Source organism: Toxotes jaculatrix, chromosome 1 (assembly GCF_017976425.1).
Source record: "Toxotes jaculatrix isolate fToxJac2 chromosome 1, fToxJac2.pri, whole genome shotgun sequence".
In the NCBI taxonomy this organism is placed as follows: domain Eukaryota; kingdom Metazoa; phylum Chordata; class Actinopteri; family Toxotidae; genus Toxotes; species Toxotes jaculatrix.
In genome coordinates, this window is record NC_054394.1 from 1,357,501 (window position 1) to 1,376,476 (window position 18,976).

General features: G+C 43.2%; 1 protein-coding gene across 1 annotated transcript in view; it reads left to right on the forward strand.

The window, feature by feature from the left end:
- Window positions 1-11,278, forward strand: part of bnc1 (basonuclin 1) — a 17,642-nt gene extending 6,364 nt beyond the window's left edge. The window contains exons 2-5 of the mRNA XM_041043077.1: window positions 3,329-3,431; window positions 5,567-5,802; window positions 7,286-9,399; window positions 9,736-11,278. Coding sequence (XP_040899011.1) covers window positions 3,329-3,431; window positions 5,567-5,802; window positions 7,286-9,399; window positions 9,736-10,546 — 3,264 coding nt within the window. The 3' untranslated portion in view covers window positions 10,547-11,278. The remainder of the gene's footprint in view (window positions 1-3,328; window positions 3,432-5,566; window positions 5,803-7,285; window positions 9,400-9,735) is intronic.
- The last annotated feature ends 7,698 nt before the right edge of the window (window positions 11,279-18,976 follow it).

Consider the following 18,976-nt stretch of genomic DNA (forward strand, 5'->3'; position numbering starts at 1 on the left):
ATCCATCCACAGCCTGACCCCTGAGTGTACAGTCTCAACTAAGTTGTCTTTTACGGCAGCAAGTAGACAGACGCTGAGGGACTGAGGCCGAGGTGGCAGAATCAAGGTGTACACAGGGACGCGGAATTCACAATAAAGAAAAGCCGGAGATTAGTCAGAGTAGTGCTGCTGGTGTCAAACAAGAGACCAAGACTGGTAGGTTCACAGCATCAGGAGCAGATCTTTTTATTCTGTGATACTGACAGACACGTTTTTAACTCCTCCCTTCACTTTTCAAAATCCCACTTTGGTTTTGAGTTTGTTTAGCTGTCATTTTGTATGTTGAGCTGTGTACACCCACAGTAAGTTAAGATTTTAATTTTTTTGTCAGATCACTATTTTCGAGGTCAAGAACAAACTCCGAGACAAGAGAAGCTCTGAGTCTGTAAAAGCGTCGACAGGCTCATCTGGTCGCCTTTAATTATTACCACGCTCTCACAGGAATAAACTTTACAAGCAGCAGCAGGGGGATGGATTTTTTTTTTTTTTGTGCCCTGGGTTTTGTATGTCAGGCATAATGCAAGCTGTATTAACTCTCTTGGAGTGTCCCTGTTCCGTCCTGCACACCAGTCTGTTTGTGTATGAAAGGGCCAAATGTTGCTGTAGTCAGATTAAAAGGTGCTAATTAATAAAGGTTTGAGCATTTCAGTTTTTTTCTAACAAAAACACATTTAAAAAAAAAAAACTTTATTATTTAACAAACAGCTCTGAAAACAAACCAACAGCATTTGTCATTTACTCAGCAACGTGTATTACATGTGTAAAGCACTTCAGGTGTGTGTAGGGGTGATGGTGGGGGGTTTGGGGGGCGGGGTCCATTTGTGGCAACGCGGTTGTACATCACAGAAATAAAAGAAAGCGACATTGTGTTAGCTTAGGCTTCAAAAACACTGAGCCAGCCGCATCATTTTCTGCAATTAGTCTTCTTGTCATGGACTTCAGTGATGCGTGCAAACAGCCGGGGCTTTGTTGTGACAACAGCAAAGAGAAAGAGATGGTGGGAGGAGGGTGGGGCATGGTCACCAAGAGCCACTGTGGTGCTGGTCTACCCCTGTGCTGCCATCTCTTCTTCTTCTTCCTCTTCTTCTTCTTCTTCTTCTTCTTCTTCTTCTTCTTCTTCTTCTTCTCAGGAACACTTGAAATGAAGCATTAATTAAGACGAATGACCAGGAGTACAGTGTATACTGGAATGTGTGTGTGTGTGTGTGTGAGCCACAGGCTGGTTAGTGATCTGACTGAGATGTATATTAGGGGGAGCAGCAGCAGGAGGTGTGTATGTCCCCACAGTGGGGTGGGATTAGCCTAATTGGGCCCTGTTGGTTCTTGGTGCTCTGTAATGATGGGATTATGTCGCTGAGAGATGAGCAAAGGGGTTTTTACACCTCACCTCCGTCCAAAGGAGGCTGAGCCGCCCAGCCGGAGATGAAGCCCGACAGAGAGGGCCAGAGAGAGAGAGAGAGAGAGAGAGAGAGAGAGAGAGAGAGGGGCAAACGGACGTCATGGGGACTGAAGGCCGGAGCTGCTACAGTGTTTCAAGGCCAGGTAGCTGCCGCCACCTTCATCTCAGGTCAGTTTATCCGTCCTAATGATGAGAGGTTATTGTAAGGTGAAATAATGCGATGCCACATCTCAAGGACGAGCCCAGCCTGGAGCGCAGAACCCAGCGAATGACTAAATGAAGAGGAGGAGGCCCCCCTACCCATCCACCCACCCACACTTTTCCTCCTTCTCCGCCCTTGGAGAGGGAGTGAGCTCCAGCGAGGAGCTAAGCATGCCGCTCATGTATACTAAAACCCCACTGATCATGCATTATAGATGCAGAGGGAGAGAGGTGCCGTAACGCAGCCACTCCGAGCTTTTCAGCATGTAGCACTAACAACACCGGCTTTGATCATAAATCTGATGATGCTTTTCCCTTGGTTCCTGGTGTGTAAATGATTTTTTTTAAAATCTTAGGCAGAGAGAGAGAGAGAAAGAGAGTCATTTTTAGTGTATAAGAGCACCGGAGCCTTCTCCGCAGGGTCGGTGCCAAGTCAGCAGCTACCCAGAAAGCTTGACTCATTACTGCCATTCACTCCTCACCCTGAGTCTCTGTCCGTCCGTCCGTCCGTCCACTCACTCTGCTTTTCTCTGCTTTACTACGTTTGTCCTCAGAAGATTAAACCCATTAGCAAATGAGCTAATAGAGTACTCTGACCTGCGTGTGTGTATTTGTGTGTGTGTGTGTGTGTGTGTGTGTGTGTGTGTGTGTGTGTGTGTGTGTGTGTGCCTTAGGCATTGATTGATTGAGATGGTTTTGGTGGTCCAGGTGTGTCTGAGACCTCTTGTTACTGTGGAGAGGACCTGCCCTGCAGCACTACGGACACACAAACACATACACACACATACACACACACACACACACACACCGGTGCTAACGCTGCTCTCAGGGGTAAACCAGGCAATGAGTAGTGCACAGAGGGAGAACAAAAATACTTAAGGCGATTGCGCTCTTTCTTTCAGTTTCTGTGTCCAACTCGACTGTTGTGCATTTTTCATGCATGTGTGTAAGATCAGCAGAGCTACATTCATGCTCACACACTCAAACTGTTTTTTTCTTTTCCTTGACTGCTCAGTCACAGCAGGATGAGAGAGCATGTTTTCTATAAGTGCTACTATGTAGCTTTCCTGAATGTATGGAAGTGAAACCTCTGAAAAATATGAAACTTTTTTTATAAAATTTATATTAAATTTAAAAAGGGGCCTAATATCAGTCATGTCACATAGCCGGAGTCAGACATTTAGAAACATGTGCTGCCAAAATAGAAATCCAGCCTTTCGCCTTTCACAGCTGCACTGTAGCGGCTCAGATTCTAACAAATACATTCCAACAATACCACACGTCTGCCTGAGTTTTGGTAAAATGTGAACAAAATGATACAAGACGTCTTTAACATTTTTATTTTAAGAAATGGTGCAGCCATCAAAAATCAAAAACATCGTGTCTTTTGTTTCTATAATTCAGTCAGTATTAGCACCAGACTCAAGTGTTAGAACAAGAAGATACTGAACACACATTGTTTTGTTCTGATGGTGTGTGTGTGTGTTTTTAAATTATTATTATTTAAGGAAACATTAAGGAAATTTAAAGTGATAACCAAGTGCTGAAGAGGTTAGCTATTCCAAATACAGCATACAATGCTCCATTGTGTTGGGAAAAAAAACTGAAATTAAAGCCCCTCTTTTATTTATTTATTTATTTATTTATTTATTTATTTAAATCTAATGTGTTTCTTTGTGTTTTGAACAGGCTATCTGCTGCACTTTGGTGAACTGTAATTGTGACAGCTTCAAGCCTGGGAAGCTGAAGAGAAGGCAGTGTGAAAACTGCAAGCATGGCTGGGTGGCACACGGTGAGAGCTCACTGCAGAACAACTTCTGCTTTCATTTGTCCAGGTTTGGACGAGTCTGTATCTGAGGTTTCTGCCTGTAGCCCGGTACAGTGGGGGTGAATGGAGAAATGATTCAAGTTCAACAGCAACTTCAGAAAATGTAGTCCTATTTAATCAGGATGAGACGCCATTAACACTTTTCCTGTGGACCGTTCCATCAGCAGAAAGAGTAAATAGGTGCTTTATTCGGCGTAACCAGGACACTGTGGAAACCATGTTTCAGAGCTGAGACAATGTTTTTGCTTCTAGCACTTTCTAGGGTTCATCAGCTGTGAGTTTCAGATTTAAGATTGAACATTTTCTGCTTGTTTTTAAAGCCTGGAATAATCAGGCTCCTCCTGTCTTCATCTGTGATCAGCTAACTCTATATGAGCCTCAGATCCTCTGGCAGGGCCCGACTGTAGGTTCCCCAAATCTTGACTTGTCACTGAAGGTGACGGGGCCTTTGCTGTCTGGGCCCCTCAGCTGTGAGACTCACTGCCTGAGGATCTGAGACCAGCAAACTCAGAATCCTCTTTAAAATCTCATCTTAAAACTCACTTTTATCTCGTGAGTTTTTTCTTAACTGGTGATATTTGTTGCAGTTGTTTTAATTATTTATCTAGTTTTAGATTTACCACTTTTAATCCTTATTTTTACTGTAAAGCACTTTAATTGTTCTGAAAGGTGCTCTATAAATGTGCTCTATAAAAGTTGTTTTTATATTATTTTAATAATATTGTTATTAATATGTCTTGGTTGTAAAAGTCCGAAGTCCTAAACTTTGTTTGTTGACTCTAAAACAAATTTTAAACAGAGCAACATTTAATAATAGATATTTGCAGAAATAATAAGTTTAAATTTATTGCTTTCAAATAAATTTAATAATGTTAAAAATCAAAATGATTCAATGATTCATTATCATTTCTCATTTCTGCGTGGCAACATGCAAAATATACAACATCGTGCAACATGATTGGCTGTTTTTGGACTGATTCACAGTACATCCACTTTTTATTTAACATTCGTCTTTAGTCTTTCCTCCAGTCAAAAGTCTCAAGGGTCAAGTTTTTTTGATTTGTTCAGTCCAAACTCATCAGATTCCTAAATCCACACTTCCTAATGTTTATTGTTGAATTTTTAAACGTTACTTTCTAGAACTGTGATCACTACAAAATAAAGTGTATTCACCCCCCCCGAACCTCAGAGACAGACAAAACATAAACTGTTTAACCAGACTAGTTTTCAGACAAATACTGTATGTTTCATTTAATTTTATTTTATTTTGATCTTTCTTTTTTTTTTTGTTTGTAATTTTGTACTTTGGGCAATATATAATATTTTCAGTAGTTCCACGTAGCATTTTCAACCAATATTCTACCAGTGTCACAATAATTGTAATACCTCATCTACCAACTGTGTCATACTTTGTACAAACACAAAGAGGACCATCATTTGGAGTCACTGTGTTACTCTGTGGTCGTGTTACTGCTGGTAACAAAACCACATTTCCCTTTAGACAAAGCTGCTTTGTGTTGTAAAGAGGATTTTTCATTGTCATGGAATCTGGAAGTAAAAGAGTGTGTAGAGCAGAGTACACTCTGCAACGGTCACATTTATTTATAGTTATTATATCAATGTCTCCAACATTTGTGTAAATTTTCCTCTTAATTAATGAAGGTGCTGCCTGAATCATCAAATGACCTACTGGCTGTAAACGTGTATTTTTTAGGAGCACAGCTCTACGACACAAACTCGAATGCCACAGGAATTAAGCAGAAATCCCGCAGATGCTACACTCAGCTGACTCTATCCATTCATGTAGAATATGCCTGATAGTCATTTGTACTGATGTGATTCTGAAGCTCAGAGTATCAATATGTGTAGACATATTAATGAAGGGGTACACACAAAGCCATAGTGCAATTTTTATTTTTTCAGATAATATTCTTATTTATTATTTATTCCTTATACAGTATTTCTAAATTTTATTTTTTTTATAAATTGTATGTATCTTTCTTTTAGCTCCCTCATACTCTCACACATTTCTTCATCCTTCAGGGCTCAGTATAGATTCAGCTAATCTAATCCAGTATATTCTGATGTTTGTATTCCAGCCCTGAGCAAGCTTAAGGTGCACCACATGTACCAGAGCAGCCAGGTGGAGATCGTGCACTCCAATGTGGTGTTCGACATCTGCAGCCTGATGCTGTACGGCACCCAAGCCATCCCTATTCGCCTCAAGATCCTCCTGGACCGCCTTTTCTCTGTCCTCAAGCAGGAGGAGGTCATCCAGATCCTCAATGCTCTTGACTGGACGCTACAAGACTACATACGAGGATACGTGCTCCAGGTGAGCTACACCTCTAACCAGCTGGAACTGCACAGAGACCAAAAACCAAATCTGCATCTGTCGGTCGTGTCAAACAACCTGAGCTACAGCTGCAAATGCTGCTAAAAAGTCCATCAAGAAATAGTTCTAACACATAACTTCCCCAAAAACCACAAATGACTGTTTTTACATTTCTGTTTAAAATACACAGTGTGGAACAGTGCTGACTCCATTTTGACATAAGAATGATCAATCTTCTCTGATTCTTGATTCTTCTCTGAATCTTGTAATAAATGCAAACCATTTCCCATAATTCTTAACTATTTATTTAAATATATTTTAAAAAATCCATCACAGTGATAAGTTTTAATTCTTTTCAGGGTAGAAAAGCCTGCAAAAAAATACCAGCAAAGATACCAACAAGAGAACCGAAAACGCAGAGAGTAAGAGAGCAAGAGTGTGTGACAGGAGGAACAGAAGGAATTTCTGAGGAAGACGAGGGAGAAGAGGGGTCAGGAAAGCATGGCTAAAGACAGGAGAGAGTAGAGATGTGATGTAGCGACCAATGCCATCAACTCTCTTGGTATCCCCCTGATGTGGCCTGCTTGTTGCCGTGGTACCACCGGCTCGGGGATGTCTTTCAAACTTTGCTAGGCAGATTTGTAAACATTATTTCTTTTGCTCCAGATTTCGTCTCAAGCCAGAGCCAAGCCGGCTGAGGCCTGGGCTGCAGGCACTGTGTCAGCGTGAGCTCTCACTTCGATTAGTACATCATCAAGTATTCAAGTTGGACTGCGTTTAATTCATGTTAGCTCATCTAATGGCAAACGTAGAGTCAGAATCCTCGACAGGCGCCCAATGAATGCTCTGTGATGAAATATTAATCACGGTTATGGCACGAAGCCGCTCCTCACTTTCAAAGACGCCTGAACTCACATGTGATTACTGCTGGTTTAAGGGGGAGAGGACCCGCTTGATCAATGTGAGGCGCCTTCTGATCACCCCTTCCTTACTTGTGTGCCTACATGTGTGTGGTATGTTTGTGCACATGTTTATGTTTGCATGCCCTTGGGAGTGTGTATATGAGTGTAAGTGTCTGCTAGTGTGTTTGTATGGATGTTCTCACTGAGGTGTGTGTGTTCTGAGTCTGCTTCTGCTGATGCAGAGTGGGTAAACCCACATGATTTAAATGAAGAGAAATGACCTGCGAGATGAAACACTGAGTGTCTGTGTAATGAGGGTTCTCAGGATTCTGCGCTGCCTGCTTGTATTAACACTCCATCTGATTCCTTTATTTAGTCACCCTGCCACTCTGCTTTATAGGGTGTGTCATCTAACCCACTCTGTGAATATGTATGAGCAACCCAACAGACACTTACAATGCTAATGATGAAATTGCTCTCTCTCCTTTCTCTTTATCACTTTCCCTCTCCTTCTCTCTTTAATGCCCTCTCCCCGTTCCTGTACCACGTTGCTGTTCCCTTTCTTCCTGCCCTGTCTGCAGGATGTAGCGGGTAAGGTGCTAGACCGGTGGGCCATCATGACGTTCGAGGAGGAGCTTGCCACGCTGCAGCAGTTCCTACGTTTCGGTGAGACCAAGTCCATAGTGGAGCTGATGGCTCTGCAGGACAAGGAGGGCCAGGCGGTGTTGGTTCCCAGCACCCGCACCAACTCAGATATCCGCACTTTCATCGAGCGCAACACCCCACGCACTGCTGCCAACCTCCCCGCATCCAAAGTTGAAAAGTTAAGTGGCAACAGCATGCACCACTTTGAGAACTTTATCAACAGCATGGCCTTCATGCTGCCATTCCAACTGTTAGGCTCTGTTCCTGCACCATTTCTGGGCTCACCAGCAGGGACGCTGCAGCAGCAGCACCAGCAACACCAGCAGCACCAGCAACACCAGCAGCCATGCTGTGGGTCAATGGAGCAGCAGAGTCAGAGACGAGATGATCAAGGGAGGGACGGTCTCGGGAGGGACAACCCCCTCCCTCTTTCACGTCCTCCAGAGAGCAGCCTGCTAGGTTCCAGCTCTGTCTCGTTCACTACTGATCTAGACCGAAGCGGAGACAAGACAATGGACAGCCTCTCCACCACCACTAAGATTGAGGCAGAGGAGTTCTCCACTAGCGACAACTACTCAGATGGACCATCCACGCCCTGCACACCTTCCATGAGCTCCGATGTAACACAGATGTCACCCGAAGGCAAGCTGCGCTCCCTGGACAGGAATGGGAGCAGTGGTGGAGGGGTCTCAGGGGGCGGTGGGGGCGGAGGCTCTCTGAAGAAGGGGCGTGTGTTTTGCAACGCCTGTGAGAAGACGTTTTATGACAAAGGCACACTTAAAATCCACTACAACGCAGTGCACCTGAAGATTAAGCACAAGTGCACCATCGAGGGCTGCAACATGGTGTTCAGCTCACTGCGCAGTCGCAATCGCCATAGTGCCAACCCAAACCCGCGGCTACACATGCCCATGAACCGCAACAACCGTGACAAAGACCTGCGGGGCAGCATGTCAGCTGATGAAAACTCTCAAGGAGAAAAGAGGCCTGAATATGGCACCCCCATCCCCGTGTGCTCTGCAGAAAGCCATAAATCAGTGCCCAGCTACATGGTGAGCCACGTGGATGCTGGCTCCAAGCTCCACAGTAGTTCATTCCCCAGCATGGGCCAGAGTGGCATCCTCTTTCCCAACTTAAAAACAGTACAGCCAGTCCTGCCTTTCTACCGCAGCCTAGTAACTCCAGCAGAGCTGGCCAACACCCCAGGAACACTACCCTCCCTTCCTCTGTTGTCCTCCTCAGTACCCATCAAACCCATCACAGCCCCTGAACCCTGCATGACAGACCCTGTACCAAAGAAAAAGTCACGGAAGTCAAGCATGCCAATAAAGATAGAGAAGGAGGCAGTGGAGAGGGATGAGCAGATGGATAAGGGGAGCAGCTCTGAGGATGAGGTTCCTTTACAGGGCAGGGACCAGGAGGAGTGTGATGGAACCCGAGGAGAAGGTCACATGCGCACAAGTCAAGCTGGGGAGGAGAAGGAGGAGAGGGGGGCTTACACTGGAGAAGAGAAGGAAAGGGAAAGCCCCAAGCATCTGTTCGATCAAACTTTAGACAGAGAAATGACAGAGAGGAACGACAAAGATGATGGGCTGAGGCAAGCTGAAACAGGAGTAATCACCTGTGCTTCGTCCCCCTTTGAAAACAGACTGATGGAGAACCACTGTGACAACAACTCACTCTGTCAGGAACCCAACGGCAACGAAGAAAGGGCGGACAGGGAGCGTGCAAACTTACTGCACACAGCTGACAAAATGTCCGAGCTCAAATGGGAAGACGGTGAGCACAGGCTGACTAATGGGGGCGCTCTCCAGCTCATAGACCGCGACAGGGAGGGATCTGATGGCTGTGTAGATGACTATGGCGACTCAGGGTTGTCTCACTTCGACCCAGACGCTGACCTGCCACACCACTGTGAAATCTGCAGAAAGACCTTTAAGAACCCCTACAGCGTCAAGATGCACTACCAAAATGTCCACCTGAAGGAGATGCACATGTGCACAGTGGATGGCTGCAATGCTGCCTTCCCCTCCCGCAGGAGCCGAGACAGGTGAGAGGCAACTGTATTGTCTTCTTGTTCCAGCAATGGTTTTCAGAATTACCCACTGATGTAAACCTGTAATGTAAGCCACATTACTGTTTTTGAATTCCACCACTAAGGTGTTGTTTTTCAGTTCATTCAGTTGGTAGGTTCCTTACAGTTCCAATTAGAAAACACCCTGCATATCAGAAATGAAGTCTCAGCCTCGTGTCACTGAAACATGTTTTGGCATTTTAGGGTGGACAGGGCCATTTTAGGGTGTTATAGATATACTGACTAAAAGACATTCATCATGTAGTGTATGATATGGTTTCAATGCAGATATTGTTTTATTTTTATCTGCAGACACAGTGCAAATTTGAACCTCCACCACAAGCTACTGACCAAAGAATCATTCAGCCCAGCCAGCACCCTGTACCCGCCCTCATCCCACTGTAGAGAGAGAGACTCTTTTGGCCTGGACTACTGCCAGGACCAGCGGGACAGAGACCTCCCCCATCGAGACCCAACCAGCCACACCTCCGTCATCTTCCGTGGACGCAACCGCATGGGCCTGGTTTTCCCTATGAGCAAAATGTGTGCTGTGCCAGACAGTGCCGAGGCCTCGCCCTTGGGAGAGATGGAGGGATTAGGAGGAGGAGGAGAAGGTGGTGGAAGTGGGGAGGATGGGGCAGTCCTGGACCTGAGCACCACCTCCTCTGCCCCACCTCGGGGCAGCGGCAGTGCACGATCTTCCTGGGACTCAGATGGAGCCGGCAGCGAGGAAGGGGAAGGGATTGAAGAGGGTGAGGACACACTCCCCATGGAGGACAGTGATGAAAGCTGCGATGGGATTGGCATGGGAAGGCCTGGGGCAGAGGAGTTGGCAGTTGGGGGAGAGAGGACCCTTGGCTGCGTTGGGGGAGGACAAGGCGGGCTTCAGGGAGGTGGGGGTGGATCTCCGATAACCTGCCACGTCTGCCAAAAGGTCTACAGCAACAAGGGCACATTCAGAGCCCATTACAAGACTGTCCATCTACGACTGCTGCACAAGTGTAAAGTCCCTGGCTGCGATACTTCCTTCTCCTCTGTGAGAAGCAGAAACAGGCACAGCCAGAACCCAAACCTCCACAGGAACCTAGCTGTTAGCTCAGGTGCCACGATGGACCTGGAGTAGGGATATGAGATCATGCCAACATGACTGATTTCCTTTGTTCCAGTTGTCTTTTTTGTTGTTGTTGTTGTTGTTGTAGTTTTCTTTTTGGCTCACCAATTAGCACTTTTTAAAGTCTGTACTTTGGTCCACCCTGTTGTCATGTTTTGTGAAAAAAAGACAGAAAAATAAAAAAGTACAATCAGGAATTCATTTGTTACAACAAATGCAATTTCATTTAGGAACAAATGGCTTTTTTTTTTTTGCAAAACAAAAGTTGATAAAGCATTACATGCATCTGTCTGTGTTTACATATCAACATACTGTACAAAGAACAACCGAAACACACACACCCATCCGTAAATTCATTTTCAGCCTTGAGAAGTGGAACCACGATGAGTGTCAATCCTTCGTTGTAATGCAGTACTGATTTAAATTTCTCTGTATTGGTTTGCCTTACAGCCCAGTTTAGACCTTAAAAAAAAAAAGAATCGGTATGAACAGAATTTTTCCACGTGTTGTCCAAGTGAGCGTTGAATCATGAATCTGTATCGTGCGAGTGATTTTTATCTGGTGTTTTTGTTGTCACATGTCCACATCTTCCCTGTGAAGCTGTGCATTATGCATTGATCAAAATCAGTAGTGAAGTAACTTCTACATCTGTCATTTCAATCATTTGGACAATGGTCTCCAAAAAGAGTCTTTGTTTTAAAAAAAAAAAAAAAAAGCTATAGTGTTGTGAGCTTGACCAATAAGTTATTGTGTGGTGTTGATCTGATCTGTCTTTACCGTTCTGGTTGTTGCTTTCTGCTACTGTTTACCAAAGATTTTCTCAGTCCACAGGTGAGTATAGAAACCCCTTCATGCTGTGTGAGGGGGGGATGCAGTATTAAAAGGGCCCGCCCAGTCTTCTTTCATCTACTTTGTGATTAACAGCAGTATTCAGACTTGGGCTCTGTTGTACGATTAAAAAAAAAAAAAAAAAAACCTCCGGGGGAAAAAAAAAAAAAAATCTGATCAGGGTGAAAAACTAAATCTTGACTTCAGTGGTTTTGGTGTTTTTGATAAAGAAATCTGCTCGTGGGACAAGACTTGATTAAAGCATTTCTCTTGTATTGTCTTTGTGGTTTCTTGCAGTATCCTGACTGACTGGACAAGCAGCAGGAGGAAATGCTGTGTGTGGAGACTAGAAGCATGTACTATGAATGAGTCAGACACTGAGAACTAATAATGAAAAAAAAATGCAATTTTTAATAATGGCCCCACATATGATCACACCCTAAAAAAAGTACTGGTAAACAAAATGTTTATTGAACTGTATATACTGTGAATAGAGTAATTTGTTATTTGAAAGAAACCAAAAAATATACTGTATAAAATAGGTAAAGTTCACCACTAACATTTCATGTTTTTTCTTTTTTTTTAAATGAATGAATAAGAACATTGTGTTGTACATGTCTGATTATTTCACCATGGTTTACTGTTCTGGTTTTGCTCTGTATTCTGCATATTTTGTTCCTTCTGAATTTAAATGCAATGGACCAGATTTAAGATCCCGTTTGTTTGTTTGTTTGTTGTTTGGATTTGTTTAAAAAAAAAAGGAGCAAAATCCCACCCATGGTGATAGGTGTTCATGTTTCCTTTGATTTCATGTTTCAATATTCATTCCAATTAAATAAAAAGCCATATGTTTGCAAGCCTCATTCTATTCAATCTTCTATCCATTAGAAAATAAGAACAATAATTATGTTTATCATAATGAATGAAATGAGCAATGTATGGCACAGAGCTTCACACGCACACACACAGGAACATAAACAGTATGTGTAAGTACACCGACGCAAACAAAGGAAGGGAAGGGGAGGATTTACAAGTATTCATGCTGCCTTGCTCATTTGCTCATGACGGCAGCAGTATCATCCGATCCAGGCTAACTCCCTGGAGGCCTTGTAAAACTCAGCGTTAGGCGGAGCAACACTGATGAGCCTCTAACAGACACATGAAGCAATGGGCTGCTGGCAGGATATTATACAGGCTTCACTGTGAAACACAGCCATCTTAACAAGTCATTTCAAATATAGGTGAAACTAAAAATGAGTTTAAAATATATATAAGTCCATGTAAATTAGAAAACAACATATTTTTTCACTTACCTCTTCCAGTGTCGATCCATCAGATAGTTTTGGTTTTATTTGGCCAGATATTTGCTCAAAGATTTTTGCAGCAGAGATGAATGGAGGCTCAAAAAATCAACAACATCTGAAACACAGAAACACTGTGGATATTTTACAATGATAATCCATAATAAGATTGGCAGGGATAAGTAAGAAAAACATGCTTTGTTTTAATTTGAACTGACCCTTTAATATCAATCATGTCATTGTCTCAGTATTTTTTCAGCTACCTGCCTTATTGTTTGTCTCAACATTTATTTCTATGGTAAAATTGCAGTGAAAACACTTTTTATTTTTCCCCAAATTCAGAGAGAGATTTCACCAGTTTCAAGAAAAATGTGAATTTAGACCTTCAGAGACCAAATGGCTCATTAAGCAGGACTTGTTTTCAGAAGTTATCTTGCCATCAGGCCTTGCTTGACAGGCTGAGGCAGGGTGTGGTCCACAGAATGACTGGGTTCAAGTCAGCCTCAGTTTGACCCCGTCACTGCTACACCACCCACACTAGGCAAGCAAACAAAACCAACACAAACACAGCTAGAGACACAGAAACAAACATGTAGACACACAGGTGTCTGAATGCACACAGAACGCAGAGGAAGTTTTTCATAGAGATGAAAAACATCCATTTTTTTTCCCATTGGAATATGATTAATAGCGTTTTGATTAGATTTTGATTTTTGTGATTTTTTTTCTTTTGGCACGAGAAAATGGAAGAGACACCGAGATGGTAGTCACATTCAGCTGTGATTAAAATTTGCATTGCCTCAAAATGGCATACACTTCATGACCTGAAAAAAAGCTCTCACAGTTATTGAAGAGGTGAATTAATCGCTGTAATACTGCTATGCAAAGTTAAAGGGCATGGATGGAAATGGACCAGGGACAGTGGAAGTATCGTTGGGCCCACATTGAAAAAGCGAGGAGGACAAATCTGTTACACAACATGCCAAAGTATTGCATTATTACAGAGGGCTGAAAGCCTTGCATAACTCAACAATTCAACCCACCCATCACATTTACTGTACATTAGCGAGCCTGCAGAGCTGTTCCTCATCACTTAGGAGCTGAAAAACCCAGTTCTGACAAGTGGCCCCCATCCTTTTTCCCTGGCACGTTGCAGAAATCTAGTACCACTCAGAGAGGGCACAATGGGTTATTTCAGTCCCTCCTGTGTGTTGTATGTAGGCGACAATATTCAGCAGAGAACCTGGTTGATCTGTAGAGGTGGTGCACTTGCTCATCTTCCTCCACAGAGCTGTATCTGTATCTGGAACGACTTACATCTTTGGGGCTATTTTTAAGAAGCATGGATCCTTCCCTTCAACAGTTTTGCTGAAATAAACCTGCAGTGTTTAGGACAGATTGATTTTGACCGCTGACAGAAGAAAACATGTTAAAGCTCCTTTTTTTTTTTTTTTAGAGGATCCACAGGAACACTGGAGTCTGTTTACCCTCAGAAAATGTCCTGTCCTGCTCTCCTGTCCTACACAAACACTGTCCTAAAGGTGTGTTCGATGCATTTGTGGTGGCCTGACAGCACAGGAAGTCAAAGCAAAGACACAAAGCAAGTCATTTTTTATTAGGCCGTAAAAAAACCCTTTTTTTTTAGAGCCCAACTTTTTTTTTTCTTCAAGTGACTGAAAACATTTGTCAGTTGGCAAAGATTTTTTTTCAGCCTGTTTTCAATACAAATCCAAGTCTTTTAGGCATTTTGTAGAAATTAGCATCAGTGTCTTGAAAAACGACAGAATAAGGCAAGATGTTGCAGTCATCAAGAGAAACAGGCTGAAATGATCCTATTTTTAAAACGTGGTTTAAACAATAGATTTTCAAAACTCACTATTAAACAAAATGACTTAAAGCTGTATTCGTGTTTTTTATTCACTTGAAACAAAACATCAACATGTCACCAGCTTAGATCATTTTGTTGTAATAGCGAACAATTCCTAAATATGTCCAGCAGACATGGAGCAATAGCAGAATTTATTTGGCTTCAGGTTTCTGTTCAGTCCTCACTCTCCATTGGTCTGACTTTGGTCTCCATTGACTCCTGGGAAAACTGCGCACTCTTTAGAAGCTGCATGCTCCTCAAAGTTCACAAGCTAGTAGCTAACTTTGTCTGCTGTTTGGTGCAGAGCAGGTAGTGTACAGTAGGATTATCAGAGCTTTCCCTCTGAAAACAGCTGCCTGCTGCAGCTGCTGGCTGTAAAACCAAAAAAAAAAATGAGCTGAAGGGGGCTGAAAGGCTGGAGCTGACAGGGACTATGGGTGATAACTCTCTGTGGATTTGTCTCTATAATTAACACCTTTTACATTACACATAGTCAACTGATCCATTGTGAATATAAAAATATTGATCAGTGCAGTTTTAATAATAAAACACGGTACGTGTGTTCCCAGTTGTCAGCTGCAGCATTTCTTTGGTGTGTGCATTGTTATAATCACTGACAGAAGCAAATGTCGTGACTATGTTATGAACTGTGATTATTCTTCAGTGTCAAGTAAACCCACGAGTTCCCACAAAACAAAAGTAAACCAAAGAACTCTCGTGCTTTTCGTGAGAATCCACCAGCCGACTGCTATCTTGAAGCTGAGATTTTCTATGAGCTCGCACCTGGGAAGCCATGGATATACGCACGTTACTGTGAGAATCCCAAAACAGTGAAACTGAGCCCTCTGAACAACACTGTGGCTGATCCTGCCACATGTTCCAGAGAGAGGGGTCTTTCTGGGGCACTGACACCGGATCCCACCTCTCGGTCCTGGGATGTGGATGAGGGCCGGCTAAGGAGGAGGGGGGGCGCGCAAGGGTAAGGCAGAGGGGAAGGGACTGGGGGGTGGGGGTGTGGAAAAGATTGTCCACGGGTGCTTGGGAAGCTGGAGAATATGAGGGGGTATTACCATCCGGCACAGCAGCCAGATGGACAGCAGATGACTTTTGTTCTTCCAAATACTCTGCAGGCTGAGGGAGGAGGAGGAGGTGGAGGTGGAAAGGAGTAAAAGCAGAGAGAAGGAGGGGGTGGGGGGGCAGGATGAGAAAGGAAACAGACCTAAGTGAAAGTTTTAGTTTTACAAGAGAGAGCTTTCTCCTTCTATTGACCATAACATGCTCATCAAAGTTATTCCTGTGCCTCAATATGTCCCTCCATGAAAAAAAAAAGATCACTATGTCCTCTACATAGTTATCAAGTCCATCATTAATTAAGCTGTGAAGTTTTATGCAGTTAAGAAAGACACTAGAGAGCATCAGGTGACTGATCATCATCTGGTATCAGTCTAATTCTACAGCCTTAGTTCAGCTGTGTACACACATTCAAATCTAATAAGGGTCCCAGCTTCTCCACAGTGGGCATACCAGCACAGGAACAAGGAAGTGCTGCCAGTCTGCCCCCTGCTGCTGGAGATCAGGTTATTACTGCCACTAACATCTGCTCCTCTGCAGGCCTGTACTGCCCCCTGGTGGAGTATAAAACCAATTACAAGCTTCAAAAATATCACAAATCTGAAGTTAGTGCTGTTTGGAAGGAGAAAAAATATTCACCTTATTTATGCTGCTGTATGAACTCGTCACACTGCAACTTAGAAAACACAAGCAAATGGGGAAAAAAAAAACCCCAAGCATCTTACTAAAATCCAGTTTGACAACGCTTACACATTATTTAGAAATGATGCCGCAAAGTCAAAAAACAACCAGATACTAAACAGAACTAAGAACATGTCCAGCATGTTAGGAACAGAAATAAGTTACATTTAGACCATAAGATCTTAAAGTCAAACAAGACAGGTTAAAATATACATGACATAGCCCTAGCTGCCAGTAATTTTTAAAATTAATGTGGGGGGAGGCTAACATCTGGCATGGAAGGGCAGGTTGTGGATCAGATGGGGGCCTTTGTCTGTTGCTGACAACGAGGCCCAGCAGATCCTCTTCTTGCAGAGGAAACTCAAGACCTTTAACATTTTCTACATTTCAGCGGTGGCCCCCAGACTGGGTTATGTCTTGGTTGTCTAGGAAACATGTTCTGAAAGTACAAGACATTGTTGAATAAATCAGATGCACAGCGTTATCTGTTCATTCAGTGATTTCTACAACAGTAAATTTTAATCAGGAAAGAACAATAATAAGCTGGAGGCACAGTTTCAGCTTAGTGCTTTTTTGTTTTTTTTAGTTTCTGAGTTTATAATGTGTGTGTGTGTTGTGTGGAATGATCAGTTGTAAACTTCAGCTGTTCAGATTTACGCATACATTTCACCCTTTAGTCCTCCTAAGTCTAAACAATTTATACATTAAAAATGTAGACACAGTTGTGCTCTTTCAGACAATAGCTACCAAAGCACAGTGACTTTCAAAATTTGAACTGAGAGCGTCTGAGTGACAACTGCCCCATAAACTGCAAAACAAATTAACTCTTTAACTCTTGACTGCTTCATCCAGTTGGAGCCAAAATTGGCTCAACTGTACATACTGAGACCATGAAAAAGACTTATTAAAGTTACCGGGGCCAGTTTCGTGCAGTTTCACCACTAGGGGTGCTATAGTAAAAAAAAGAAAAAAAAAATTGTCTGACACAAAGTAACGGTCAGAGTAATGGCTAGAAACATGGTTCCACTGAAATGTCGGGTATAACAAGGTCATATCAGCTGATAAACAATGTGCTGATCAGTAATGAGTTTTTCATTTTTAAAGTCCAGTCTTCATTCCATCATGGCTCACTCGTTCACTTATTGAACCTGTCCTCTGCTGACAAACCAGTAAAATAACCAGAGAAGGTGTCCAGTTGATCCATATTCCTAAGTTATAAACTGGCACGTGACACCGCTAACTGTCACTTTCTGCCACCAGTTTGGCTCCACCCACAAAATACATCATCGCTGTTTACAAACACAAACAAAGGCCTATTTATTCTCTGGTCCAGATGACCACAGTCACCATAGCAACCACTGATTCAGCAGTTACTGGGCAGAATTGAACTAATGTCATTGTGATTGGCTAATTAGACTAATGAACTCTCATGGGGGCCATGGCCTCCTCTCCTGGGAGTCACTTTTATTGCCGGCCATGTTGTCCTTTGGATAACGACATAAAACAGCAGCTTTAAGGCAGATCAACACAGCTGTTATCACTGATGCCACCAGCACTTATACTGGTGGTTACATTAACACCTTACAGGACTATCAATGTCACAAATACCAGCACTGCTTCAGGTTCTCCTGGATGAATGCTACTGTCATGGCGTCTGGCTACCATGCAGTGCTCCCATACATCCACTTGTACCAATTCCCAGAATCTGACAACTACTTATCCTGGATACACACCAAGCACCACCAGACAATCCATTATTTACACCTGTGCTGTCAAAATGTCTTCTGCAGAGTAGAGTTACAGCAGGAAATCCCTCTCTTACATCAGGTGTCCCATTTTCCCTGTTTGCATTTAACATGCATGCTGTTACTGACAACACTAGATGGTAGCAGTGTGTTTCACAACACAAAAAAAACCTTTTGTCTTCCTCTGTCACTGTGGTCTTGCTATGGCCCAGACCGAGAATTCCCAGAGTGGATCCAGAGACTGCTGAAGGCTCTGAGCAGGTTCCTGCCCTGGCTGGAGAAAGTAGTGGAGGTCTGTTGTGTTAGCTGAGAGAAGTCAAACACAAAGCTTTTCAGTTGCTGAGTGACTGGATTAGTACTGAGCAACACGTTGCTTCAATCCACAAACAAAAACCAAGCTGCCTGACTCACTGTACTGCCCAAGCCACCTCCTCGCACCTCTCACGAGATGGCCAGCAACAGATATCAGGAGCCCCCTTTTCAGAACTGTCACCTCAGAGACATAAGATTTCTACTGTGCATGCAACATGACGTATGTCCAACCTGCTCCCGTGAAATATATAAGCTAAATATAAAGATCACACAGATTAAAACAGGAGTCTAATAATGGTGATGTCCTGCATTTATAGACCATATAAATGCAGGACATCACCATGTCTTGTTTGCATTTTTATTTTTAAATCTAATCATGTATTATCTCATGCAAGTAAAAACATAATGGCTAAGTTACACATACAAACAACATTAGACATGCAGGAACAACTTCAGCTATGCAGCAGCAGCAGCAGCAGTGCCTCCCATCCTGCTCTGTACCTCTGCCCTTTCACAGGGTGCTCACTGCAGACAAGCTCATCAGGACACATACTGCTCAGGTGTTGATCTCAGGTGTATCTTCACCAAACTTATTGGTGAAGATACATACAGTAGTAGATATGCAGGTCTAACATGC